At 38.3% G+C, this 27,167-nt stretch overlaps 1 protein-coding gene and 1 long non-coding RNA gene across 12 annotated transcripts in view; one reads left to right on the top strand and one right to left on the bottom strand.

Annotated features, from left to right (window-relative positions):
* Nucleotides 1–707: 707 nt before the first annotated feature.
* On the bottom strand, nucleotides 708–27,138 carry LOC112654581 (uncharacterized). 6 transcript variants are annotated; one of them, XR_007402468.1, is made up of 8 exons: nucleotides 27,000–27,138; nucleotides 24,317–24,371; nucleotides 21,377–21,503; nucleotides 15,307–15,444; nucleotides 14,383–14,471; nucleotides 11,995–12,139; nucleotides 10,910–11,062; nucleotides 708–1,045 (listed from the first exon to the last, which is right to left on the bottom strand). It is a non-coding gene; the product is annotated as an uncharacterized LOC112654581 (long non-coding RNA). The 6 variants fall into 6 exon arrangements; XR_007402471.1 differs by having other exon boundaries at nucleotides 14,383–14,468; XR_007402469.1 differs by lacking the exon at nucleotides 14,383–14,471.
* PPP1R12A (protein phosphatase 1 regulatory subunit 12A) overlaps nucleotides 26,698–27,167 on the top strand; it is a 139,179-nt gene continuing 138,709 nt past the window's right edge. For all 6 annotated transcript variants that reach the window (XM_035698799.2, XM_035698801.2, XM_035698800.2 and 3 more), the window contains exon 1: nucleotides 26,698–27,167. In XM_035698799.2, the coding sequence (XP_035554692.1) occupies nucleotides 26,931–27,167 (237 nt within the window). In that variant the 5' untranslated portion in view covers nucleotides 26,698–26,930.

The following is a 27,167-nucleotide window of genomic DNA, read 5'->3' as shown; positions in this document are numbered from 1 at the left end:
GGAGTATAAAAATGTGTTTTGAGGGGAAACCTTGAGGTTTGACATGAAAGGTCGATGAGTCCAGTGTCATTCAAAAGTGATAAATGGGAGATCCCTGGGTGGCTCAGTGGTTTAGCACCTGCCTTCAGCCCAGGGCGTGATCCTGGGGTCCCTGGATCGAGTCCCACATGGGGCTCCCTGCATAGAGCCTGCTTCTCCTTCTGCCTGTGTCTCTGCCTCTCTCTCTCTCTCTGTCTCTCATGAATAAATAAATACAATCTTTTTTTAAAAAAGTGATAAACGTGTAAAACCAAACACCTAGTATTACAGATTGCTTAGATTCTGCTTGTGAAAAAAAGATCAAATTAAAGGCAAAGCTTTCTGGACCCAAGTTGCCATGTTGTTGCTCTCCACTGTCCACAGCTGCACTTCCTCATGAGATAATCATCAGATGCTGTCAGAGTGTCTGTTTCTTGTGTAATGCCAAGTTTTCAAAAATAAAAATGGGTTCATGGTAGAATTGTAGAGCTGTAATCATTCAAAATGTTTGTCACTTCTTGTGACCTCTCTAAAAATATGTAAGGTCTACATGGTTGGTCAGCTCCTCTGCTGAAATGCTCAACTCTTCTGTGAACTCAGGAGAGCAAACTAAGACTAAACATTTTACCCATCTATATGTTCATAAATGTAACAGGTAATATGGCGCAATTAAAGGACTGATCCAAATCTACCAACATTAAATAAAAGATTTTATAAACAAAATTTGGAGTTTTTAAGGAGGTTACTTGGCAGCATAAAAGGAAAAGAATACTCTAGGGAGGAAATAATGCCTTATGCAAGACACCAAATTGCCCAAGTAGAGTGGAAGGGGACACCAGCTTTAAAGTCATTGATTATGGGGCACCTGAGTGGCTCCATGGTTGAGCATCTGCCTTTGGTTCAGGTCGTGATCCTGGGGTCCCAGGATCCAGTCCCACGTTGGGCTCCCTGCATGGAGCCTGCTTCTCCCTCTGCCTGTGTCTCTGCCTCTCTCTCTCTGTGTCTCTCATGAATAAATAAATAAAATCTAAAAAATAAAAAAAAAAGTCATTGATCAGGCCATATTTAATAGCAGACTCCAAGTGTGAAATATCAGGGATAGCGGCTCTGTCTCATTTGCTCTCTTCCAAGCTGTCAGAACATTAAAACTGGAGCTGGCCCGGAATGTCAGAGGGCTAATCAGCTAGCTTACCTTCAATCTCACGCTTATTTTTACTCCCTGTGACCAGAATAAGATGTAAAATGTGAGTTTGACTGTTAAAAGTACTTTGACCTAAGGTAATTTAAATCCAATTGGATTAGAAAAATGGTTGCACCCCTAAAACTATTATTCAGTTTAACATATTCCTCTGCACTGAGGTTAGTAGCCAAACTGCTAACTTTGCTTTACTCTGTCATTGTTTCTTTTGCATATTCCTGCCACAGAAACTTCTTAGAGGGTTAACTGAAGTAGGAGTTGGGTATTTGTACCTGGCTAAAACACCCTAAAAATATAAGAAAGTGTTGACAATTAATGATTTTTTTAAATTGAAATGCATTTTCCTAGACATTGGTTTAGACTGTGTAATGTTACTGAAATTAATCTCCTTATAGATTTGTTTCCTCCATTAGACTGTTAGTTTCTTCTGGACAAAAACTACTTTGAGTCTACTTTACATTCCTAGAGTATAACACAGAGCCAGGCACATGGTAAGCATTTAAATTCGTTGAGAGGGACCATTTGTCCAGTGCCAGTTGTATAATTAGAATTTTTTTTCTTTCTTACAGAGTTAGGAACAAAACTGCAGTGACCTGCTGCTATTCTGAGATGCTGACTATCATGGAAATTTTCCCGACCTGCTTTGTTGGGATAGCCCAGCCGCAAGCTCTACTCAATGTAAAAACTGTACCAAGTATCTTTTGTAAAACTTTGGGGCAGTTAGTGTGAGGCTATGCAAGGAATACTAAATTGGAAGTGTTCTAATCTTGGCTCTGTTACTTAATCTACTAACTATGGGAAAGCCACTTCATCTCTCAGGGGCCTTAATTTCCTCTTCTGTCCATTAAGGAGTTCGTATTAAATTATCTCTAAATTCCCTCCCAGCATTAACATTCACTTAAAATTCATCTTTGTATTTCTAACACAATGCTGGACCCATGATATGAGCTTAATATTTATTAGTTGAGTTAGGTTGAAGTGCTAGGGTCTCTAATACTTTACAATGTTTTAGTTTAAAGCAAACATTGATTTCAATGTTAAGTTTAATATTAAAATTGAAATGGTCTCCAAAAAAAAGGTCATTTTCCTCTCATTTTTCCTTTACCCAGCTTATATAAAAAACACACAGTGAGAAAACCACAGTAAGGCATCTTATACTTTTTAAAATCTTAATTTGACAAGCTTTACCTTTATGATACAATATTCTCTAAGAGAATGAGATTTTAGGAGGAAAATGTTTTAAATTCCTTGTGCAGTTACCTCAAGAAGTTTTGATGGCACACAATAACTACTAGCAATCTATAAGTGAAAAAAGCACTAGTTTTACCTTTACTTCTGTAACATAATATATTCCCTCAAATAACTTCTTGAAAACCTTCAATTTACTTATAGTTATTAAATTAATTTCAAAGTAACATAACTATCTTCACTTTTTAAAAAGTCTGTAATGCTATTTACTAACTCAGGTTTTTTCAATAAAATTAGTGTAGTTGACATACTTAAATGATTATAACCCAAATCATATAGAACTCCATACAAATATGGAATTAATTTTAATGGTCATTGTTAATTGGTTGAGGTTGAACACTCATCTCTCAAAAGTAGTAATGCATACCTGCTGGAGATAAAGTATCATTATTATTATAAGGAAGAAAGATTGATATTTTTTTGTCAGTTTACCATATGACAGGCACTTTGCATTATCTCATTTGGCCTTCTCAATAATTTTCAGATTACGATCATCTCCATTTTTAAGATGGGAAAACTAATGCTTAAAGAAGTTGTTTCTTGCTCCAGAAAAAACAGTAGTATTCCAACCCAAGTTATCAAATAACAAAGCCTGTATATGCTCCTAAATATCATGCTGTGTTAACTTTGTTATATTAACTGCCTCACATCATTTTTTCAAGAATTCATGAATTTGTCTGAATATCATCAAAAAGCTTTCTCTAAAACTAGTCACTTAAGAGTAAAAGGTCAGTATCTCCCCCAAGAGTCTTGAATTAGCAAAAAAGTTTTAATTTCTAGTATGAATTTACCACTTCCTCTGATACATGATAATCAAACTACAGTTATAAAGAATCTCCCTATTACTAGTAGGGGACATTATTAATGCTCAACATCACTGAGAATATCAACCACAAAAACAACTGTGGTTTAGTATTTCCCTTTGGGAGATAGTGATATCAAGACTTTGATAGTTAAGTGTATGTTGAGTTTATCCAAAACTTTAGACCAAAAAAGTTCTCAGCAGTTTCCTTACTAAATAGTCATTTCAAAGTTCTTGTCAGTGGACCTTTAGAATTACCTCAAAAATATACTTTTATTTTATTTTTTTTAAATATACTTTTATAAAACACCTTCATTTGCTTAGAATATTAACCATTCCAAAGTAGCGAAACAACAGTTGGATCCCTATAATCAGTCATATAGTCTGATGATCAATCAGAAAGTATTTACTAATCTCATGCTTGGAGCTCAAACTTCTTTTATGCAACTACATTTCAAGAATTTTTCCTTATAAAGGATGAGTCAAGATATTCAGCTATGCATTTTTTTATAATAGGAAATTGTAAAATGCCTGAAAACTCATCTAAAGAAGATTGATTAAATAAAACACAGTATATTCTTATAAGGTAGGCCTCTATTCATTGCCATGGAAAGATGTTCATCATGTATAGCTGAATGAGAAAGATGATTATTCTTTCTGTATAAAGTAACTTCTTTTTTGTTTTTTAAAAAGTAAACCTGTTCTAAACCAGAATGAGATATCACTTTATACCCTGTCAGGATGGCTATATCAGAAAATCAAGTAAAAACACATGTTAGTGAGGATGTGGAAAAAAGGGAACACTTGTACACTGTTGGTGGGACTATAAATTAGTGAGGGTCACTATGGAAAACAGTATGGAGGTGCCTCCCAAAGCTAAAAATAGAACTAGCACATGATCCAGCAATTCCACTTCAGACTATTTATCCAAGGAACACAAAAACACTACCTCAAAAAGATAAATGCACCATGTTTATTGCAGAATTATTCACAATAGCCAAGATATGGAAACAACCTAAGTGTCCATGAATGGATGAACAGGTAAAGATGTGATACACACACACAGTGTGGTGCATGTGTGTATAATGGAATATATATATGTAGTATATATAAAATGGAATATTATTCAGCCACAATAAAGAAGGAAATCTTGCCATTTATGACGACATGGATGGATCTTGAGGACTTTATGTTTAGTGAAATAAGTCAAACAGAAAAAGACAAAACCATGCAATTTCACTAATATGTGGGGAAAAAAAACAGCTCATAGAATAGTTGATGGTTGCCACAAAGAAGTGGGGTTTGGGGCTGGAAAATATGGCTGAAAGGGGTCAAAAGGTACATATTTAAGGTCCACCTAGGTGGCTCAGCTGGTTAAGCACCTGACTCTTGGTTGTGGCTCAGGTTATGATTTCCTGGGTGGTGAGATTGAGCCCTGCATTGGGTTTCACACTCAGCGGGGGGCCTGCTTGAAGATTTCCTCCCTCTCACCCTCCTCCATGCTCTCTCTCAAATAAATAATCATTTTTTAAGTACAAATCTACAGTCATAAAATAAATAAGAGGAGCTCCTGGGGGCTCAGTCAGTTACGCATCTGCCTTTGGTTCAGGTCATGATCTCAGGGTCCTGGAATCAAGCTCTACTCAATGGGGAATCTGCTTCTCCCTCTCTCTCTGCCATATGCTCTCTCTCTCTCTCTCTCTGTCTCAAATAAATAAATTAAATATAAATAAAGTTATATAGATATAATGTACAACATGGTGATTATAATTAATAGTACTGTATCATGTATTTGAAAATTGCTAAGCGAGGCAGGCCCAGTGGCCCAGCGGTTTAACACCACCTTCAGCCTAGGGTGTGATCCTGGAGACCTGGGATTGAGTTCCACATCAGGCTTCCTGCATGGAGCCTGCTTCTCCCTCTGCCTGTGTCTCTGCCTCTCTCTCTCTCTGAGTCTCTCATAAATAAATAAATAAAATCTTAAAAGAAAATTGCTCAGAGAGTAAATCTTAAAAGTTCTCATTACTAAAAAAACATTTTGAAACTATTTATGGTGATGGGTGGTGATCATTTCATAATATATGTTGTACAGTTAAAATTAATATAATGTTATATGTCAATTATAGCTCAATTTTAAAAATTCTAATAAATAGGAAAGGGGGTGGAGGATGGGCTAAATAAGTGATAGGTTTTAAGGAGGACACCTATGATGAGTACTGGGTGTTATATGTAAGTGATGAATCACTAAACTCTACACCTGAAACCAATTTTACCATATATGTTGACTGACTAGAATTTAAATAAAAACTTGAAAGGAAAAAATTAATAAATAAATATACATGTGTATGTATTCATGAATGTATTCAAAGAAACAAATCTGGAAGATATTCTATGCACCAAAATATTAGCAAATTTTTGAGTAACAGAATTACAAGTGACATTATTTTCTTCTTTATAGGTTTTATTGTTTCCTAATAATTTTGCAATAAGAATAAATTAGCTTTATAATCAGAAAACAAAACTGATTCAAAATAAGGTTGATGAGCATTTAAGGGGAAGTTTAATCTATGGTCCCTGAAAAATTATTACAATGGTCATATATTCAGCACATTTGAAAAGAATCTATTTCGTTTGCCACAGCCCCAGTTGGAAAACCCAGTATCATTCAGTTAATCAATCATAAGCATTTGTCAAGCATGCACGACATAAGGGACATAATGCTTCAAGTGTAAGAGAATAGAAGAAATTAAATGTCCCTTAAAGGATCTTAGAACTGGAGAATGAAAACACATCTACAGGATCCATTTTTTACTATTAAGTAGTAAGGAGTGTAAAAACTTGCTAACTGGTGTTTGTGAGAAGGAACTTTATCTTTCGCCAACTGTTGAACCAGTTTCATGCTTGTGCTTCAAATGAGGTTGATGCAGACCTGTAATACTTTTTGTGTCATTTTAAATTTCTAATTTTAAGAGCATTAGTGTTTTAAGGCCTTTTGGACTCTACTGTACCAAAAGCTGAATTTATTAATTTATTAATTTTTCTCCTATGACAATGAAAAAAACTAAAACTAACAGTTGGACTTTATTTAATATAACTGACTTTTTATTAAAATCATCTGAAAATGTAATAGTCTTCACATCTAAATTTTCTTCATGTCCAGAACTTACATTTTAAGGGCCACACTTTTTAATGTTTTACCTAAATATTCACAAAGTACATCCTTGCCTTCTTAAATAGCTAAATAAAATGTGATACTCTCCATAATTTGCTATAATGAATATTCTCTATTATATAAATTTGTTCCAGACTACTGAAGAGTATAAGACTGCCCATTTGTTGATTGGCTCCATGCTGTTATGTTTTCTCAGATCTTGTGTCTGCTTTTTGTTGTTATAGTTTTTAAACAATATAGTCTTTCACTCTTCAGGTGTCACCTGCCACTGGCTGCCAAGTATCTGACTTTAGCAGTATCTCTCTTTTTTTTTATTTTTTATTTTTATTTTTTTACCTAATTTACTGCAGGCTAAGAATAAGACCTGGTGAGGAAAAGGTAGGAGCCCTCATATGTAAAGTAAATGGGTTCAAGAACTTTGAGACATTTACATTAGTTGCTCTGGGGTCTTTCTTGTCTTCTTGATTCTCAATACTGCCATTGATTGCTGACGATCTTGTAACCTCCAGATTTCTGAGATGTTCTGTATTCATAAAACTTTGATGGGAACTTTTCAATTGACTTTAATCATTAAATTGATCTTAGAATCTTTATATTTTAAGTTTGAAGGCAGGCATCCTTCTGAAGAAAAGGGCAAAAGAGATACATAGAATAAGTAATGAGAAATGATGCAAAATAACAAAAAAAAGAGAGAGATATACAAAAGGAAATGGAGGGAGAAGTGGAGAAAAAAGAAGCGAAGGAATAAGGGAAGGTGAGGAAGGAGAGGTGAGGGTATGATGGACAAAGTGGGGGACAGAGAAATGGAAAGATTTAGAAGGGGGAAGAAAGGATGCAGAGAAAGGGACAAGAGAAGAGGAGGAGAGAAACTTAAATCAGCAGTTGGGAAAGGAGAAACTGAGGGGTGGAGAGAGAGAAACACAAAGATTATGGGAAGAAGGAGGTAGAGAAATCAAGGCACAGAGGCAGAGCAATAGAGAGATAAAAAGAGAGATAAGAAGGGAGAGATAGGAGCACTTGGGTGGCTCAGTGGTTGAGCATCTGCCTTTAGCTCAGGTTGGGATCCGGGGGTCCGGGGATTGGGTCTCACATTGGGCTCTCCATGGGGAGCCTGCCTCTCCCTCTGCCTGAGTGTGCCTCTCTCTGTGTGTCTCTCATGAATTAGTAGGTAAAATCTTTTTTAAAAAGGAAGGAGGGAGAGATATAGCACCTGATAACACCAAGAATATGCGACTTACTGGGGACCATCTTGGAAGCAGACTCCCTACCACACTTAGTTAACCAGTTTGATATTATTAACTGGAGTTCATATTTAAATTGCTGAAAAACAAATGACTAGAGTGTAAGATGGCTTTTGAAAACTTACCTGTTTTCTTCCAAAGTTTTAAAGAGAGTAACTAAGCTGTATTGAAGGTTATATTAGTAATATTTACCATTGTAACAGGAAAATTATCATCAAGTTAGAAACATGACTTTACAAACATAGCATAATTTTTTCTGGCTGCAATATTGACAGTCTTAGAAGTTAGGTGGTTTCTCTTTCATTTTTTATGATGTATAATTTATCTATAGTAAATTTCACTCTTTTTCACGTACAGTTCTATGATTTTTGACAAATGTATACCATTACATAACCATAACCATAATCAAGATAGAGAACAGCTCTATCACTTCAAAATATTAGTATTTTCTTTTTCTATGTTCTTCCTTTTCTTCCCTTACTCGGGCTGGAGGAAACATTTGTCTTCAGAATTAAGTCAATAATGTACCAGATATAAGAGAGAAAACTACACTGTCAGAGTTCATTTCAAGAAATGAGGTAAACAGCGTTGAAGTGTGATGGAAGTGATGGAGGTAAAGGAAGCCTGAGAGGGTGCCACAGTAAGCACACAAGAATGCAATAAGAATGCACACCAGACCAAGGCTATAGGGACAGATTTTCAAGCTTTCATTCCATGCTGGACTAATCTGATATCATACCAATAGTTCTTGTACCTGAAGTAGTAGAACATTGCAATGGTCTTCAGGAAAACATGCAAAGGAATGGACTTCTTATCTATTCTAAGGTTTGTTTTTAACCTATGTTAAAAGAAAAGTGAGGGACACCTGGGTGGCTCAGCGGTTGAGCGTCTGCTTTGGGCTCAGGGCGTCATCCCAGAGTCCTGGAAGCAAGTCCCACATCAGGCTTCCTGCATGGAGCCTGCTTCTCCCTCTGCCTGTGTCTCTGCCTTTCTCTGTGTCTCTCATGAGTAAATAAATAAAATATTAAAAAAAAATAAATATAGTATAAGTTACACCAAAAAGCACTAAGGAGCTGTATTTTGTAAATTAACTAGCAGAGGAACTATATTAATTATTTTTAATGCACGAAGAATACTGAATGTTGCATTTTTGTTTAGAAATCAGATTAGCGGCAGCCTGGGTGGCCCAGTGGTTGAGCGTCTGCTTTCCGCCCAGGGTGTGATCCTGGACCCCAGAATCAAGTCCCACATGGGGCTCCCTGCATGGAGCCTGCTTCTCCCTCTGCCTGTGTCTCTGCCTCTCTCTCTGTGTGTCTCTCATGAATAAATAAGTAAAATCTTAAAAAAAAAAAAAAGTGAAAATTAGTTACCTTCCCAGATAGAAATATCTTAGCTGATTGCCTAATTGGATATAAATTCATTAAGAATAAGAATATTTTCAAGGTGCCTGGGTGGCTCAGTTGGCTAAGCATCCAACTCTTGGTTTCAGTCAGGTCATGGTCTCCTGACCCCAAGACAGACTCTGTGCTCAGCAAAAAGTCTGCTCATGATTCTCTCCCTCTGCCCCTCCCTCCTACTCACCTGCACACTCTCTCAAATGAATAAATAAATCTTAAAATAAATAAATAAATAAATAAATAAAGAAAGAAAGAAAGAAAGAAAGAAAGAAAGAAAGAAAGAAAGACAGTCTCATGATGAAAACCAGGTGATGGGGAATTGTTGAATCACTATATTGTATACCTGAAACTAATATAACACTGTATGTTAACTACCTAAAATTCAAATTAAAACTTAAGAGAATGAAAATAAATAAAAGTAAGAATAAAGACATTTTTATTCATAATTTCAATCTGTTTGTTTTATGTATCTATACATATCTGGCTAATATAACTCTTATCCCTCTCAGCATATCTTTCATATCTTCTTTTACACCCATAAATGAAAATGGAGCATATACAGTCTTTATTCCTAGCTACTCAGATACTATGTATGTATGTATGTATGTATGTATGTACTAACAAGGCATAAAAGAATGCCATAGTTATAGAATTTTATCTATAAAAATAAAAAATAAGATATAAAAAGGATAAAACTCACAAAGATGAATCTGAATTGGGATTAAAGTGAAATAAATTAAGATAATTTCTGAAGTAAATATCAAAGGAGGCTTGGGTGGCTCAGTAAGTTAAGTATCCAACTCTTGATTTTGTCTCCGGTCATGATCTCATAGGTTGTGGGATCAAGCCCCTCGTCCAGTTCCTCACTTAGCAGGGAGTCGGCTTGAAGGGTTCTCTCCCTCCACCAATACCCCCAAAATAAACAAACTTCTTAAAACACAAATATCAAAGGAGTTACATATAATTTACACATAATACGTGAATTAATGTGTGTGTATATCAACAGTGAGAAAGATTATGAGAGGTGAAGATATCTACAATAGGTGTAATAGTATTGGAGAGTTAAATAAAATTCATACAGTTTGGGAAAACTAGAAGTTTCTAAAGCCCAATAGGTGTATATATAGATATAGATTAGATAGATGATAGATAGATAGATAGATAGATAGATAGATAGATAGATAGATAGATAGATTCACTCTTGGTGAATGAAAGGAAAATGGAAGAGTTAAAAAAAAAAGGAAAAAGAGATTAGGTTAAGATGGAGAATTCTTAAGAAAAATGGAAAGCTGATAGATTTGGAGAAATCGTGCAGACTAAGAAATCCAGTGTCTATCAAGTAGTTGTCAAGTCAAAGCAACTACTCTCTCCGGCTCTATATTATCCTGACTTAGCCTCCGTTTTTAACAAAACAAATAAGCAGGCAAACAATAAACCACTGAGCTTAATTTAGCGTGGCTCATTTTCCAAGAGCTTTTAGTTGTGCCTAGTAATCACCAAACTCTTCTCAAAGCTTCCATTCATTTTATGTTTCTTTAAAATTGAGATATAATTTATGTATAATATTATGCGAGGTTCAGGAGTACAACATAACGATTTCATACTTGTATATACCATGAAGTGATCACAATAAGTCTAATTTCCATCTGTCATCATTCAAAGTTACAAATTCTTTTTCTTATGGTGAGAACTTTAAAGATTTACACTCTCAGCAAATTTCAAATGTGCAATACATTGTATTCCTTTTATGTCTTTCTTAAAGTTTTTTGCAGGAACTGAGTGTATAATTTATTGATGTATAGTTACTAGAGAAATGTGAAAATACAAAATGACCTGGGATCCCTGGGTGGCGCAGCAGTTTAGCGCCTGCCTTTGGCCCAGGGCGTGATCCTGGAGACCCGGGATCGAATCCCACGTCGGGCTCCCGGTGCATGGAGCCTGCTTCTCCCTCTGCCTGTGTCTCTGCCTCTCTCTCTCACTGTGTGCCTATCATAAATAAAAAATTAAAAAAATTAAAAAAAAATGACCTGATCACTGTGAAAAGCCAATCTATTCAATTAACGCAAGAGAGCTTATCTATTAGTTAGCAGTGTAATAAATGAGGATTTCTAGCAAAATTAGACTCTGTCATTCATCATCCTTTCAGAAACTATCCTACATTCCTTCCATTTTTGACACCCCATATACAGCCAGTAATTAAGCCTTATTGATTTCTGGCCCCTCCTCTCCATCTGTACTATCACTGCCCTTGCTGAGGCTTCCTCCAACTGTCTGGTACCACAAAGAGATATATCCAGTGGTTTCAGAGAATAAATGGTGCTGGGGACACCCATTTATGAGTTTTTTCTCCCTCCTGATCCACATTCCACTATTGCTCTAGAATTTACAGATTCATTTTTTATGGTACCCTTTTCTGCTCCCCAGAATCCAACTTCTCTTTTTTTCCAGACTGATCTTTCTGACCCAACTATCTGACGATAACTACTCTCCTGCTAACAGTTTTTAATGGTTCCCAACATCAGAAGTAAAAGAAGCAATTGCCAATGGACATAGGGTCTATGCAAGTGGAATAAAGTAGATCAGTTGGGGTCTATTGCAGAGTGGTGACAGGAGAGAGGCTAGAAGTCCAGATTTGCACATGAAATTTCTCAAGTTTTAAATGTAACAACTAATTCAATACTTTTTAAACACAGCAGGAGTCAAACCACTTTTGTAGTCTGTGGGCATTTAATCCGCCAACTCTGATCTGATACAATAAAATCCAAACTCTTTAACATGGCATAAAGGGCTCTTCATGATCTATTTCCTACCTACCTTTCCTATCCTATCTTGGCCAGTTCATCCTGCCAAAAAAAAGCACGTATTCTTCATCAATTGCAGGTTACTATCACTTTCAGAAGAAGCACAGTATTACTTACCTTTGTATTTCTGCTTCTGTTCCTCTTATGGAGTGTACTCCCAACTCACACTGCATTACTCCCAAACACCTCATCCAATTCATCTTTGATTGTCTTGCTTAAGTGTCATCTCCTCCCAGAAGCCAACCGTCCCCTCCCTGGCCACCTAGGATAGATATCTTTACAGTGGTCTCACAAAGCATTGAGTAAACCCCAGTCATTATCTACAATAAAGACTCTAAGAGAAGAAGCAAGTATATGTGGGGAGCTAAGCTCCATTTCATGTTTGTAGGGCTTGGATATTTCATGTCAGTAGGCAAGTGTATAAATAGGTATGGGACTTAGATGCAATGTCTGGCCTGAGAGGGGAATCTGAGAAAAACTTTGTAAAGGGAAAAGAAAAGAGAGCTATAGATGAAATCCTCGAAATAAGGTGTGAGCAGAGAAAAAGCAGAGAAAAAAGCAGAGAGGAGTCTTACAAGTAGTGATTTGAGGGGGCGCCTCGCTGGCTCAGTCAGCAGAGCATGCAACTCTTGATTTCAGGTTGTATGTTGGAGCCCCACATTGGGTGTAGAGATTACTTAAAAATAAAAATCTTTTTTAAAAAGTGGAAGTTTGACAATTAGGAGGAAAACCAGAAGAAAATGATGTCAGAGAAGATGAAGGAAAATTTTCAAGGAGGAGGAAGCATACTCATCATGGTTAAATACTACACAATGTCCACTGGATTTAGTGATAACATCGATAGTCATTGTGATAACAATTTTTAAAGGAATAGTGGTTGTGAAACCAAACTAGGAAAAAAAACAACAAAAAAAAACAAAACAAAACAAAAAAAAAAAAAAAAAGAAACCAAACTAGGGTGAATTAAGGAATAAATTAAAAAATGATGAAATTGAAACCATGAATAAAGATTTCCTATTAGGATTTTTTTTTATGGTTTGAAGAAGAAACATTAAAATTGTATATCAGAGGAAGAGGGACATTTTTGGAAAAGTTATTAATCTGTTTATTTTTAGCGTTTCTCAGTAGGGAAGGTATTTGCATTTTGAGAAGGGTAATTTAATATTATGTGAATTTCCTCATATTGTAAGTTATTTAGCATTGCTGCCTCCTCTCTCCCCACTATATCACAGTGGAACTCACCAGTTACTTTGATAACCAAAATATCCCCATCTACATTTCAAAATGCTTTGGGGGCAGTGGTACTTGTCCTATTAGAAAAAAGCACAGCATAGATTCCCCCCCCCCAAGGTTCTTTTTCTCTCTCAACATTTTACTATGAAAAATTTCAAACAGAAAAGCTGAAAGAATAGTATAATAAGTATTTGAATGCCCACTAGCTAGATTCAGATATTATTGATATCTTGCCATATTTGCTTTATCTACTTATGTATGTGTGTTTATATTTATGTTTTATTTTGCTAAACCATTTGAAAAGAAGTTGTCAACATATGACATTTTATACATGCATCTCTTTAAGTTAAGGACTGGTTCTGTAATCACAACATTTTTATCACATCTTAGAACACAAATGACAAAAATATTCCTTAACATCTATCTAAAATCCAATTTATATTCAATTTTTTGCAATAATCAATAACTTTTTTTACCAAATCAGAACCCTAATCAAAATTTACATGTTTAGTTTGGTTGTTATGCTTTTCAGTTTGTTTCAATCTAAAGCATCCTCTGTTTTGTATTTTTTACGATATTAGTTTTTTTAAGAGACCAGGTCAACTGTCCTGTAGACTATCCTACATTTGGGTTTTTCTTATTAAATCCTTATATCTAATATGTTCTTCCAGCTTCCTTACTTGTTACAAAATAATATTAGATCTAAAAGACCTAATTTGACTCACGCTATTCATTTTTGGCAAAAAATATACCACAGATAATGCAAAGGCACATAGTGGAGGTCCTTCTTTTGTTCTTGGTACTATGATTGATCATGAATTGAGTTATTGCCCACTATAAGTTGTTGATTGTAGGGAATATGTATGTACATTGTTATAACTTTAGCCATATCATTGTATGGAATTTGGTACATGGGAGTTGCTCATAAATATTTGTTGAATGAACAGCTCAATAAATAAATGATATAAACTGAGTTTAAGGGATAGCTAGCAAAATAGAGGGAGTAGGATTCTGACACACAAGTTCTAAAATAGACGGTTATAGATCTAACTGTAGAAAGAAATCATTGAGCATTTATTCTGTATAGTTTTAAATTTTATGTTTTATAGCATATAATTTTCTGCTCATTCTTATTATGATGATGGTGTTCAAAAACATATGCTGATGTTGTTTGCTGTGAAAAGTGAAGTAGTACAGAGATATTTCCTACGGGGAAAAGTCCTCACTTGGTGTAACAAACTATCTCAAAGAAATAAAATATTATTAACAAACCTGAAATTGTCTGATGATCTTTGTCACTTGATATCAATAATATTGCTACCAGGTAGGGTTCTTTGTTGCCAGCACAGAAATTGATTCTGCTAAAATAAATTCTTAAATTTAGCTTTAAGCAAAATTAATTGATTGATTGATTAATTGGAAGGATAGGGATAGTTCCCAAAATTGAAGACAAAAACAAAAGCTAAAAAACCAAGAGTACAGAAACCAAGGTAAGTGATGACAAGAGTAGATAGTCTGTCTAAGGTACCATCATCTGGACAAACTTTGCTAAATGATAAGGAAAGCTAATCTGATTGGTTAAGATGGAGTTATGTCATTTTTTTGTTATTTGTTACTTGTCACAGTTTTTAATTGGGGACAACTCCCACTATGTGAATCTTTTTTTTTTTTTTTTAAGATTTTGTTTATTCATGGGAGACACAGAGAGAGAGAGAAAGAGGCAGAGACACAGGCAGAGGGAGAAGCAGGCTCCATGCAGGGAGCCCGACATGGGACTCGATCCTGGGTCTCCAGGATCACGCCCTGGGCCGAAGCCGGCACTAAACTGCTGAGCCACCCAGGCTGCCCACTATGTGAGTCTTGTCGGGAGAAAAGACCATGCCACCCACTATAGAAGTTACATGAGGCTGGACATTCTCTCTTCCAATCTTTTGGCAGTTAAACCTTGGCCACTGGCACTAGGTTAGATCAATGGGGCATTCATGCAAAGGACTTTGAATATAAGAAACTTTCGGAAAGCTGAAGGAAAAGTTCATGATATTTCTCAGCAGTGGTGGTAGAAGGGTCAGCAAAACGTATCTGTAAAGGGCTAGATGGTAAATTGTTTAGATATTACGTGTACATATAATCTCTTTCCCATATTCATCTTTATTTGTTCAAAATCCTCTAAAGATGTAAAAACCACTATTTACTCACTGGCAAGAAAGCTGCAGTTATTTATCTGAAGGTTTGATTGGGGCTGGAAGATCTGCTTCTAAGTTCATTCATTTGGCTGGAGACTTCCATTCCTCATCATGTTGGGCCTCTCCATAAAGTCCCACAGAGTGAGTGATCCTAAAGAGTGAGAGAGTGGGATGCCTGGGTGGCTCAGCAGTTAAGTGTCTGCCCAATTTTGGAAGTGACAGGTCATCACTTCTGCTGTATGATATTGGTCACACAAAACAACACAGGGACAACATGGAAGCACTACACAGAGTGTGAATACCATAAGGTAGAGATCACTGAGGTCCTTCGTGGAGATTCATTACCACAATTATTGTAATATCTACTGTCTGGTGGTGGTGGCACCAACAATATCATTCTATTAGAGTTTTCATATAGTATGATCTTGAACTATACTTGTTATTGCTTGCCTTAAATTTGTTCTTGCTCATTCTGGGAGCTCATTCTCCAAGCTTCCCACCAATTCTGGAGCCATTCAACATCCTTTCCATAAATATCTTTTCTGCTTATGGAAGTATGGTGGGCAAACTTCTAAGATGGCACCCAGGATTCTTGTCTCTGGGGTACACACCATGTATAACCCATTCATCTTGAGCGTCAGGAGAAACTGAATATGATAGATTTCACTCCTGTGATTAGGTTCTATTACATAACAAAAGTGAAAGATGTAAACAATGTCCCAAACCAGTTGATTTTTAGTTTGTCAAAAGCAGATTTTTGTAATGCCACTTTACACTTAGGTAAAATGGTACTGATGCTATGGAGAACAGTATGATTGTTCTTAAAAAAGTTAAATATACAATTACCATATGATCCAGCAATTCCACTAAGTATATACTCAAAGAATTTAAAGCAAGGTCATGAAAAGATATTTGTACACTCATGTTTATAGTAGTTTTATTCATAGCAGTTAAAAGGTGGAAACATCCCAAGTGTCCATTGACAGGTGAATAAACAAAATGCAACATACAGATATGTATACACACACACACATGAATATTATTCACCCTTAAAAAAGTAAGAAAACTTAGACATGTGTTACAACATAGATAAACCTTGAGGACATCATGCTAAGTGAAATAAGCCAATCACAAAAGACAAATATTGTATGGTTCCTCTCATATGAGGTGCTTAAAGTAGTCAAATTCATATAGAGTGAGTAAAATGATGATTTCCAAGGACTGAGGGGTCAGAAGATGGAGTTATTCTTTAGAGGGTACAGAGTATCAGGTTTTCAATATGGAAAAACATCTGAGGATGGATGGTTGTGATAGTTTCAAGGCAATGCAAATGTTGTTTTTTTTTTTAATGAGAATGTTTTTAATGCCACTTTACACTTAGGATAGTAAAATCTAGGTTATATATATTTTAACACAATTTAAACTTTAAAATTTTAAAATGTAAAAAACAAAATTTTAAAGATTATCTTGAATTGGGCCAAATACATAGAGAAAGCTCTTACAAGAGGGACTGGGACCTTCCTAGAGAGAGATTCTCCTACTGAACACCATGTTGTGAGCTGCCTATGGTGGAGGCCACATGGCAAGGACTTGCAAACAAGCCTTAGGGGACACTACACTCTCGATTGATAGCCAGAAAGAAAATGAGGGCCTCAGATTTACAATTACAAGGAATTGAATGCTGACAACAACCAGAGACCTTGGGAGAGGACCCCAAGGCTTAGTTGATGATGTAGCCATATCTGTATTATAGCCTTGAAAAACCTTGAGCAGAGGACTCTGCTAAAATGTGTCAGACTTTTGGCCAACAGAAATTATGATTTAAAAATCTGTGTTGTTTTAAGCCATTAAATTTTTGTTGTAATTTAGTGCAAAGCAATAGAAAACTAATATGAATATGCAGTATCAGTCTGCTATTTGCAATCAAGAATCCTGACTGGTTCATGCATCCACTCTTGGCCAGGGGACATAATTCCAAGACTCTGTGCCATGAAATAGTACTCCTTCCCTTCCAGGAAAAGCTATGCAATACTATTAACGCAAGGGGAAAGGCAGGCCAGAGAAGTGAAACTTAAAAAAAACGATGTTAACCACACTGTAAGTATGTATGTGTGTATACATATTTAATTTAAAAGTCAACTGGTTACCTACATATTATTGTTATTATTATACATTTTATTTAATCATTTGAGATAGAGAGCATGAGCGGGGGGCAGAGGGAGGTGGTGTTGAGGGAGAGGGAGAAGCAGGGAGCCAGCTGGGGGGCTCAATCCCAGGACCCCAGGATCATGACCTGAGCCAAAGGCAGACACTTAACTGACTGAGCTACCCAGGTGTCCCCTGCATATTATTTTATATCTAATTTTCCTCTAATTTTTTATTATTATTTTTTAACCAAGTCTCCACTGTCTTAATAGTAGTGCTCCAAGTCTTCATTGATTTCTTATCTTTAAGTTATGATGATGGAGTAGAAATAGAATTGCCCTCAAAAAAAAAAAAAGAATTATTTTCTCTGTAAGTTCGAATCATTTAGTCTAGCCAGACAACTTGATTGAAGCATAATTGGGGACAAGCCAGTAGGACATGTCTAATACTCAAAGATGCAATCAGAATGGACCAATGAGCAAAGGAAGAAAGTGGCAGGGAACACAGTTCTCACTATCCCATTAGCTTCCCTCTACAACTCCATTCAAACTGGCTTTCTAAGTAGAAAAAAAAGGCATTGTCCATTCTGGTCTAAATATACGAGGGTTTGGGTAGCTCATCACTGAAGGGATGACTTTTCAGTCTTTGAAAATTTTCTTTTAAAATGAGATAGGTCATATTTTAAGCCTTAATTAACCAAGATCTTATTTCTCAGCTTATGCCAAGGATTGATTAAATCTGCTAATAGCAAGAATGAGTCACAGGATAAATTCTTGAGGAGGAGAGAAATGTTTCACAGATTAATTAAGCCTTCTTCATATTTTATCTAGGTCTCTCGGAGTTACTCTGAATAGTTCTGTGTGACTCTTTTACAAATCCTCCAATCATTCCCATCATTTTTACGGTAAATATGTCCTCTTGTTCACATAGAAGATGTTCCGTAATAAAGTTACTATTTCTCCAGTTTTGTATCTTGTTAATGACTTTCTTGATGTTTTGTGTTCCGGTACTATTAACCTGTTTGTCCTTCTGCTTTATGCATATAAAATTCCCAATCCCTACACCGCCTCCCCCATCTCCTTCTCACACACATTTCATGTTTGTGACTAGCCAATTTCTATTCTGCCTTGAGGATAAACTACCTTCTCAAAGACTTCCCTGATAGGCCATGCTTATCTACCCCTCCCCTCAACCCCCACTGAAGTATACTCCTCTATGCTTCAACGGTATATACTGCTTTCTCTCTAACCCTTTCCTTACCCTGCAGGATGATATACACACATAGTGCTTATAATAGGAATAGGCACTCAGTAAATTCTGTCCAAGTACTAGCACTTATCATATTAAAATTACCTGTTTCAATACCAGTTTCCTCACTAATGTGTAAAAGACAATATCTCATTCATTTCCTTTAAATTGGCTCTTAGATTATAGTAAGTAATCAAGAAATATTCATTGAAATGTAATATGCTAAGGAGCTTTTATTTATTGAGCCCTATGTCAAGCAAGACTTCTAAAATAGTCTCAAAGAGATGTCCCTGCTTTAATCCCTTAGAACCTATAAATATGATGGGATATCGTCCCAGTGACTAGTCTCTATTATACGCTCAGTTGACCTTAAAATAAGGAGATTATCTAATTTCATCAACATTTCAAACCAGACACCTCTCTCAGGTTGGTGGCAAAGGAGAAGTCAGAGACAGAGGAAACAAAGCATGAGAGCCAGCATTGTGGCTGGCTCTGAAGATGGAGGGGACCATGCCTAAGAAACAGAAAGGCCTCTAGTGGCTAAGAATGACTCCCAGTCTACCGCCAGCAAAGAAATGGGATCTGTCTTACAACTGCAACTTGTATGAGCTCCCAAGGGCCTCCAGATAAAAGCCCAGCTTAGCTGACACCTTGCTTTTGGCCTTGTGGTAACCCTCCCATAGAGCCCAGCTGAGCCTACTTGGACTTCTGATCTACAGAACTGTGAGATCATAAATGGGTATTGTTATAAGGGCTACGTGTGTCAGCATTTCTTATGGCAACAATAGAAAATGAAGTACGTGTGAACTATACGCAGGACTCTACACAAGTATTGGGAATGAATCTCACTTAAAGACTCCTCATCTTTTCTAATTTTCTATAAAGAACTTAATTTCAACCTTACACCTGGGAAACTCTAAATCAGTCATTTTTGGTGGTCTTTCACCTCTTCCAAGGTTGTGTGTGTCAAGTTTCTGAGAGGACACTCCCCAGTGCTACTGCGGTCATCCATCACGTTTGTACACTCGTTAATATTGGAACATCTATCCTCGCCTGCATGATGTCTTCAGGTGTCTTTGTGACATTCAGGTTCCAGCTAGGGGTAGATTTACTGTCAAACTTCAGGGCCTCTCACTTGAATGGGTCCTTTCTAAGGCCTTATACTTGAGTATTTGAAATTGCCCATCCTTTTTCTTAAAAAGGAATCACCAGGGCCCCTGGGTGGCTCAGTGGTTGAGCATCTGATCCCGGAGTCCTGGGATTGAGTTCCACATTGGGCTCCCTGCAGGCTCTCATGAATAAGTAAATAAAATCTTTTTTTAAAAAGGGGGGAAGGGGAATCAGCAAATCGTATAAATGTAAAGCACCACAAAACCTGGATTATTCCTCAGCTCAGAACTTTCCTGATTAAAGTAATCCCTTCTTCACTACCCCACATTGCCCCAATGGCCAGTAACTTCAGATACTGTCTTTTAGTTTCTCTCTCATCCTAATTTTTTCCTTTACTACACTTAGCAATATGTGGATTTGTTTATTCATTTAAAATGTGTTCATTTTCTGTCCCTACCCGCTAGAATGTAAGCTTATTGAAGGCAGGCACTTGATTTACTTATTTCAGTATCTCCAGAACCTAGAATAACAACTGACTGATCAACTTCAGGTCTTGCCAAACTGCTACTGGCTTAGTCTATTTGGGCTGCTATCATAATATACCATAAAGTGAGCAGGTTAGAAACAAGAAACATTCGTTTCTCACAGTTCTGGAGGCTTGAAGTCTTAAGATTGAGGTAGCAGAGGATTCAGTGGCTGGTGAGAGCTCTCTTCCTGTGCCCTCATATGGTGGAAGGGGCCAGGGAGCTCTCAGGGACCTCAGAGCACAAATGGGCACAAGTGACCAAACCACCTCCCGAAGGCCCTACCTCCTATCATCACCTTGGGGGATACGATTCCAACATATGAATTTTAGGGGGGCACAAATATTCAGACCATAGCACTTGCCAGTTTTGGGGCGCAGCTATGGTTGGCTAGGGAGGGTCCCAGGCATAGTAGCCTCTCTCAATCAGCCATCCGCCCTCAGAGCCTATCACATTCCTAGGGACACTTTCAGGGATCAAGTAGCAAATTCCCACTGCTCTAGAGACCCACCACCGACTTCTTTATCCTTTTAGCTTAGGCATCACTTTTCATTCTCAGTGATTCTTTTCTGTGGCAGTACTTAAGGGTCAGCTTGGAAGACCTCTCTGCCTGGTTCCCCCTTTTCCACTCCAAATAAAAATAATAACTCGTGATATTATGAATGGACATTGTTAAAGTGAGGACAAAATTTAGAAAAATGTTTCTGTTTGTATTGATCTATAATACTACGTAAATGTGGCTTCCATAAATTTCATAGCCACCTGGCACACAACTTCCAACCAGATTATTAGCTTTAAATTCTTTTAAATGGTAATTTGGGGGTGGCCTTTTCAAGCTCCAAAGGAAAGTGTTTTGAAAGCAACTTCTGCTTTCTTCCCAGCCACAAACATCCCCTGAGGCAAGGAAACAGAGTGCTATCAGTTTACATGAGGGAAGGAAAAAGAGACAAATACAAGAAAAATAAATAAATAAAATCTCAATTTTTTTCTTTCTTATATGCATGATACATTTAATCTGAAAATAACCACATGAAGCTGCTATTACTCTATTCCCACCTGCTGCAACTGAGCAGTCGTTACCAGCGATGCTGTGTCTGTTGTCACTGCACATGTTCATTCTCACTAGTATTCTGCTCTGCACGTTTTTTGCACTCTGGTCTCTGGAAGAATTTGGAAGCTTTTCCTATAATTTGAGTTGAAGGACACTGAGTTAAATAAATCTCTGAACTAAATGCTAAATGCTAGTGTCCCAAGATGGAGCTCATGAACCTAAATGTTGGAGCAGCATTTACTTGCTCTTGTAATTTCATTACTATGGAGCTTAATTGTGAAGTTCTTGTCATGTTTTCTTCCAGAGCTCATAGATACTTTCATGTAAATTGGCCTTCCAGGGACACCTGGGTGGCTCAACGGTTGAGCGTCTGCCTTTGGCCCAGGGTGTGATCCTGGAGTCCTGGGATGGAGTCCTGCATTGGGCTCCCTTCAGCGAGCCTGCTTCTCTCTCTGCCTTATGTCTCTGCCTCTCTCTCTCTCTCTGTGTCTCTCATGAATAAATAAATAAAAACTTTAAAAATAAAAAAAAATAAAAAAAATAAATTGGCCTTCCAATGGCCTGCTTTGATACCCTGAGGTGGGTGTGTCATGAAGGCACTTCTTGTAATCCTCACTAAATTAATTATAATTATTATTATACATGGTAATTAAAGTCAGCCAGTGTTCTCCCAAAGTGTGGGGCAGGTAGACTGGTAGTACATGAAGTAATTTTAGATGAATAGGACATTAAAATACCACTGAAGCACTTAGCAAAAAAGGCTATCCTCTTTTCAATGTACTTTAGTCTTTATGGTTATATTATGTAGAAAAATAACAGGTTAATGCTAATATGGCCAACACTTGCCCATCTTCCTTTTTAAACACATTGAGAGGAGGCCTTGGGCTCAGATCCTTGATAGGTAACCTAACTAGTATGACATTTTGTTTTCATTGCATTTGCTTTTAAAGTCTTCTTTTATTTATATCAATTGGAAATGTTTTCCACTTACAAAAATGACAGAAAGTTTCCTTAAAATAAATCTATTTTTAAAAGTAAATCTATTTAACTTTTTTAAAAGGTTAAAGGAAACATTTTAATAGTATCTGTGGTTTGTGGATCAGGCAAAAATCATGACAAAGTTTGGGGAACACTAAATAAAGCAATTCATATGAATGGCCATATGATGTTCTGACACTGACCATGATACAGGTTGTAAGTCATGTGAAGTAGAGGCAAGTCATCATCTGCTTAGAACTAGTTCTGTGCTCTGAATTTTTGCCAGACACTCATCTGATTGCCTGTTTATGGGGACCCAAGGAGCTTCATGGGAATATCAGCCACAGGTAATTGTATGAGGGTTAGGTTCTTGGGATTAAGCCAGATGTGATAGAACACTTACCCTGAAGGGTTAAAAGCAAGATACCCTTCACAGTAGTGTGTCTTTGGGTCTGGGGAGTGAGGCTGACTTTGTAACCTAGAGTCAAGGAAACAGGTTAGATACTATGATCTAGGCATCAGGTTGATCTAAAAGTAGAGTCTGAAGCAATTTAGGGTGATTCAGGGTTGGTCCCAGTCAACAATCCGGGTGGGACTGGATATTTTATGATGCTGGTTAGACTGTAAACTTTTCTTCGGGTTTCTAAAAACATTTGGAAGAAATTATTATACAATGGAAGAGAGGCTAGCCCAGATGTAGAGTACAGGAGATATGACCAAACTGCCTTCCTGACTATTCTATTCTTAACTGTATAAATGTAAATTGGCATTTCAGGTTTGAATTAGGGATGAGAACTTAAAGGTATGACTTAAAAGTATATATCGATATCTTACACACACTTTGTACCAAAATGCATTTCCAATTGTGTATTAAAAGTTAATAGGGAAAAAGATTCACTGAACAGAAAGTTGATTCATAGAATATTTGGTATGCTACATTGTATTAGTCATATATATCTTCACTATTATAAAGATTGTAAAGGCTGGCAAAGCAGTGAGCCATCAATTAAGCCAAGAAACATGTAGATCCCGAGAGTTCTTAACTATTTTCTTAAGATTTATTTATGTTGAGAGAGAGACAGAGAGAGAGAGAGAAAGCACACACCCAGAGCAGGAGGGCAGAGGGAAAGAAGCTTCAAGCAGATTCCTCATTGAGTGCGCAGCCCAACATGGGGCTTGATCTCCTAAAATCATGACCTGCCCAAACCAAGAGGCAGGTACCTAACCAACTGAACCACCCAACACCCCTTAACTATCTTCTTTACTAAAGATTAACTTCTTTTTATGTGTAAGAAAGTTTTTACAATCTGGCAATTAACCAGTCTTTTAGTGAACAAAAGGCTAATTCTGAGATTTTTATTTTTTGCTTGGGTTGACTTTAAAATTTTTCTTTTCCCGTTCTGTGTTCACATATTACAATATAATCAAATATATTTTTAAGTTTAGAATAATTCATAAGTAAAACAAGTCTCCACATTGTGTACGTTGGTACTAAGTTAAGGCCATACACACACAAGCTTTTGTGTCTATGTTGTTATATTCTCTAGTTGTTTTTCTAATAATAAACCTGAATGCAAGTGTAGTATGTTATTGCTGGACTCTTTAGGTAATGATACATGGGAGAGAGAGCATAGAAAAATACTTATGCTTCTTGTATGTAAGCATTTAAAATAATGATTTAATTAAAAATTCTTGGCCAGCCTGGGTGGCTCAGCGGTTTAGCGCTGCCTTTGGCCCAGGGCGTGATCCTGGAGTCCCGGGATCGAGTCCCACGTCGGGCTCCCTCATGGAGCCTGCTTCTCCCTCTGCCTGTGTTTCTGCCATTCTCTCTTTCTCTGTCTGCCGTGAATAGATGAATAAAATCTTTTAAAAAAAATTCTTCAAATTGATCACAAGTAACAGATAGTTGGGGATATCTGAAGTGGAATTAGGTTTTTTAAAGGATGCATATTCTAGGGGGCACCTACCTGGCTCAGGTGGTTGAACATGTGACTCTTGGTCTTGGGGTTGTGAATTCCAGCCCTATGTGGATACAGAGATTACTTAAAAATAAAATCTTAAAAAAAATTCCTTTTTGACAACTTCCTGCATGTAATTAAGACCCCCAATATGATAAACGACTTGCTGCAGCAAAAACCATTTAGCAAATTAATATAGTTCAATTTTTATTTTGTATTTTCATTTCTTCTGCTTAAAGTTTGAGGTTCACTCAGTTACTAAAGCTTTATGAAGTGATTAGCTTTGTGTTGTTTTTTAATTAAGAAGTTTTGTCTCTTCTGGAATTAACCATAGGTCTTCAGTATTCATTCAATAATAACATTTAAAAAAATCTTCCTTCCGAAAGCAAAGCAGGTGCCAGTTTAAGAGTACCTCCAAATGAGATGAATATGGAGTTACTGATCCTCAGAGCCAGAGAAGGAAACATTAACAGCCCAGGTGGGTTTTTGCTGTGTTTGTTTTGTTGACTGGTAGCCTTTGGTAACTGATACTTAGCTATTTATGTTTTATTAATAAACTTTCACTTGCTTTACTTATTAATTCTACATTTTGAAGTACTTGAATCAGAAATAGCAAACTTTCCATCAAACTCTTGTCCAAATGAAAACTTGAGATACCAACCGTATTCCAGAACACTTTTAAGGGCCACCAAATAGACCATAACATTTTTTGGGAAACAGGGTAAGTTAATTATGGCAAAGCAGTGAGCTATCAATTAAGCAAAGGGGCATGTAGATCCCAAGAGTTCTTAACTATTTTATTTTCAGCTTTTCTAGGTAGACAGAGGAAGAGCTGTACTCTGGAGTTCTTCAATGAATAGAAATTTTGTATTTCAGCACTAACAGTTCTTCAGCACCTAACACTATCATTATTCAAAGGCCTGATATTGCCTTTGGTGCATTATATACACATTACACTCACTTTCTATTTCTACAGTACTTCCAGGGGTAATAGTTTTACCCTCATTTGGGTTCTGCTACGATCCTAGTAATAATTGCAGTTCAGAAAATTCAGTCTTACAGGCAAGTGACTTCCTACATGCATTTTACTCAATCATTTCATTTCTCAATACGCCAGGCTGCAGGGTAGTCGACTGGTGGATAAGGAAAGCTGCATCCCCAGGATCTAGAACGATCCCTGACCCAGCAGCACAGGTGCAAAATGTTTGCTGAAGGCACCCTAGTCCTGCTCCCGAATAAAACCAGTTTCCGGCACTCGGTCTAGATAAATCCCTAAAGCTCCATTTGACGGTAAAAAATTTAAACCCAAATCTCTTACTTTGGCTCTACATGTTCTAAAAACATGCAGTGTCTGAAAACAGGGGAAGCGTCTAGAAAAACAGCAATTGGTGAAGACCTCAGCTAGATGGCTTGAAATGCTTCAGGTATTTCTTGCAAGTCGTGTGTGTGGTTGTCAAGACAAAGATTAAAAAAATAATAAAATTAAATAACCCTGTTTTTAAAGATGATAATGAATTGCAAACTTTTTTAAAACATGTGACCTCAGAAGGTGGCTTAAATAGGTCATTACAGTCAAGGGGTCGCCAATGCCTAAAACAATGACTGGCTCAGGGTAAATAATCAAGAAACCCCAATCGAGTTGGTTTGCGTAGTATTAACGTTCCTTTGAAGCCCCAGAAGCAGCTGGGGCTTTACCCATCCTTAGAAAGCGACGGAGCTGGAACCAGAAATCCCTTAAAAGGTTAGGACGAGGAACAAGGCTGAGCAAGGCGGGAAGGGTAAGAGGGCTCGGGAGAGTTAAGAAAAAAAAAACAAAAACAAAAGCAAACAACAACTACAAAAAAACCAAAAGACACAACAGGGCAACAGCAAACAAGCCAGAGAGGAGAGAGCCGTGTGTGCAGCGGAGGTTGGCAGGACGCCACCGCCGGGTCACCGCGGGTCACCCCGGGGGCCGGGCGGGCACCCGGGAGAGACACCTCCGCAAGAGAGACCGCCGGCGCCTAGCTCACGTCCTCGCCTCCATCCCCGCCGGGCCGCGCAGCCAGCAGGAGGGTCCTCCCCGCCGAGCCCGTGCCAGGCGGGGACAACCTTCCCGACCCGTCTCCGCCCTTCCAGGTCGGTCCCCGCCCCCCTCCCCCCAGCGCGGCGGCCGGGACCACACCCGCTTCCCTCCGGTGGCCCGGCCGCCCTCGCCGCGGCTCGCGGGAGCGCTCTTCCGGGGGCGGGGCTCCGGGGCCTCGCGCGCATGCGCACGGGCCGCTGGGCGCCTCCCTGCCCGGATCTCGCGAAGTTACGTTCGATCGTCCGCCGGTGACGGGCAGCGGGGGGCGGGGGGCGGGGAGCCGGAGCAGGGGTGGGAGGGGCGAGGAGGAGCGGAGGAGGGGGGAGGCGGGAGGGCTCCTGCGGTCGGAAGGGAGGTCCGCTCGGCCGGGCGCGCCGCCCCAGTGCTCTGTGGGATACTGGAAGTCTCGAGCGTCTCCTCCCGGCTCCCAGCCCTCCCCGGGCCCGCTCGCCTCGAAGCAGTCACACCCCCCCCCCCGCCGGCCCGCGCGTCCCTCGCCGCCTCCCCCTTCCCCCCCCGCCCCCCTCGCGATAAGAAGACCCGGCGGCAGGAGAGGGGATGAAGATGGCGGACGCGAAGCAGAAGCGGAACGAGCAGCTGAAGCGCTGGATCGGCTCCGAGACGGACCTGGAGCCTCCCGTGGTGAAGCGCCAGAAGACCAAGGTGAAGTTCGACGATGGCGCCGTCTTCCTGGCCGCTTGCTCCAGCGGCGACACGGACGAGGTCCTCAAGCTGCTGCACCGCGGCGCCGACATCAATTACGCCAATGTGGACGGGCTCACCGCCCTGCACCAG

Source organism: Canis lupus, chromosome 15, assembly GCF_003254725.2.
Source record: "Canis lupus dingo isolate Sandy chromosome 15, ASM325472v2, whole genome shotgun sequence".
Lineage (NCBI taxonomy): Eukaryota > Metazoa > Chordata > Mammalia > Carnivora > Canidae > Canis > Canis lupus.
The sequence above is the reverse complement of the archived record's forward strand: the minus strand, read 5'-3'. Positions and strand labels throughout refer to the sequence as shown.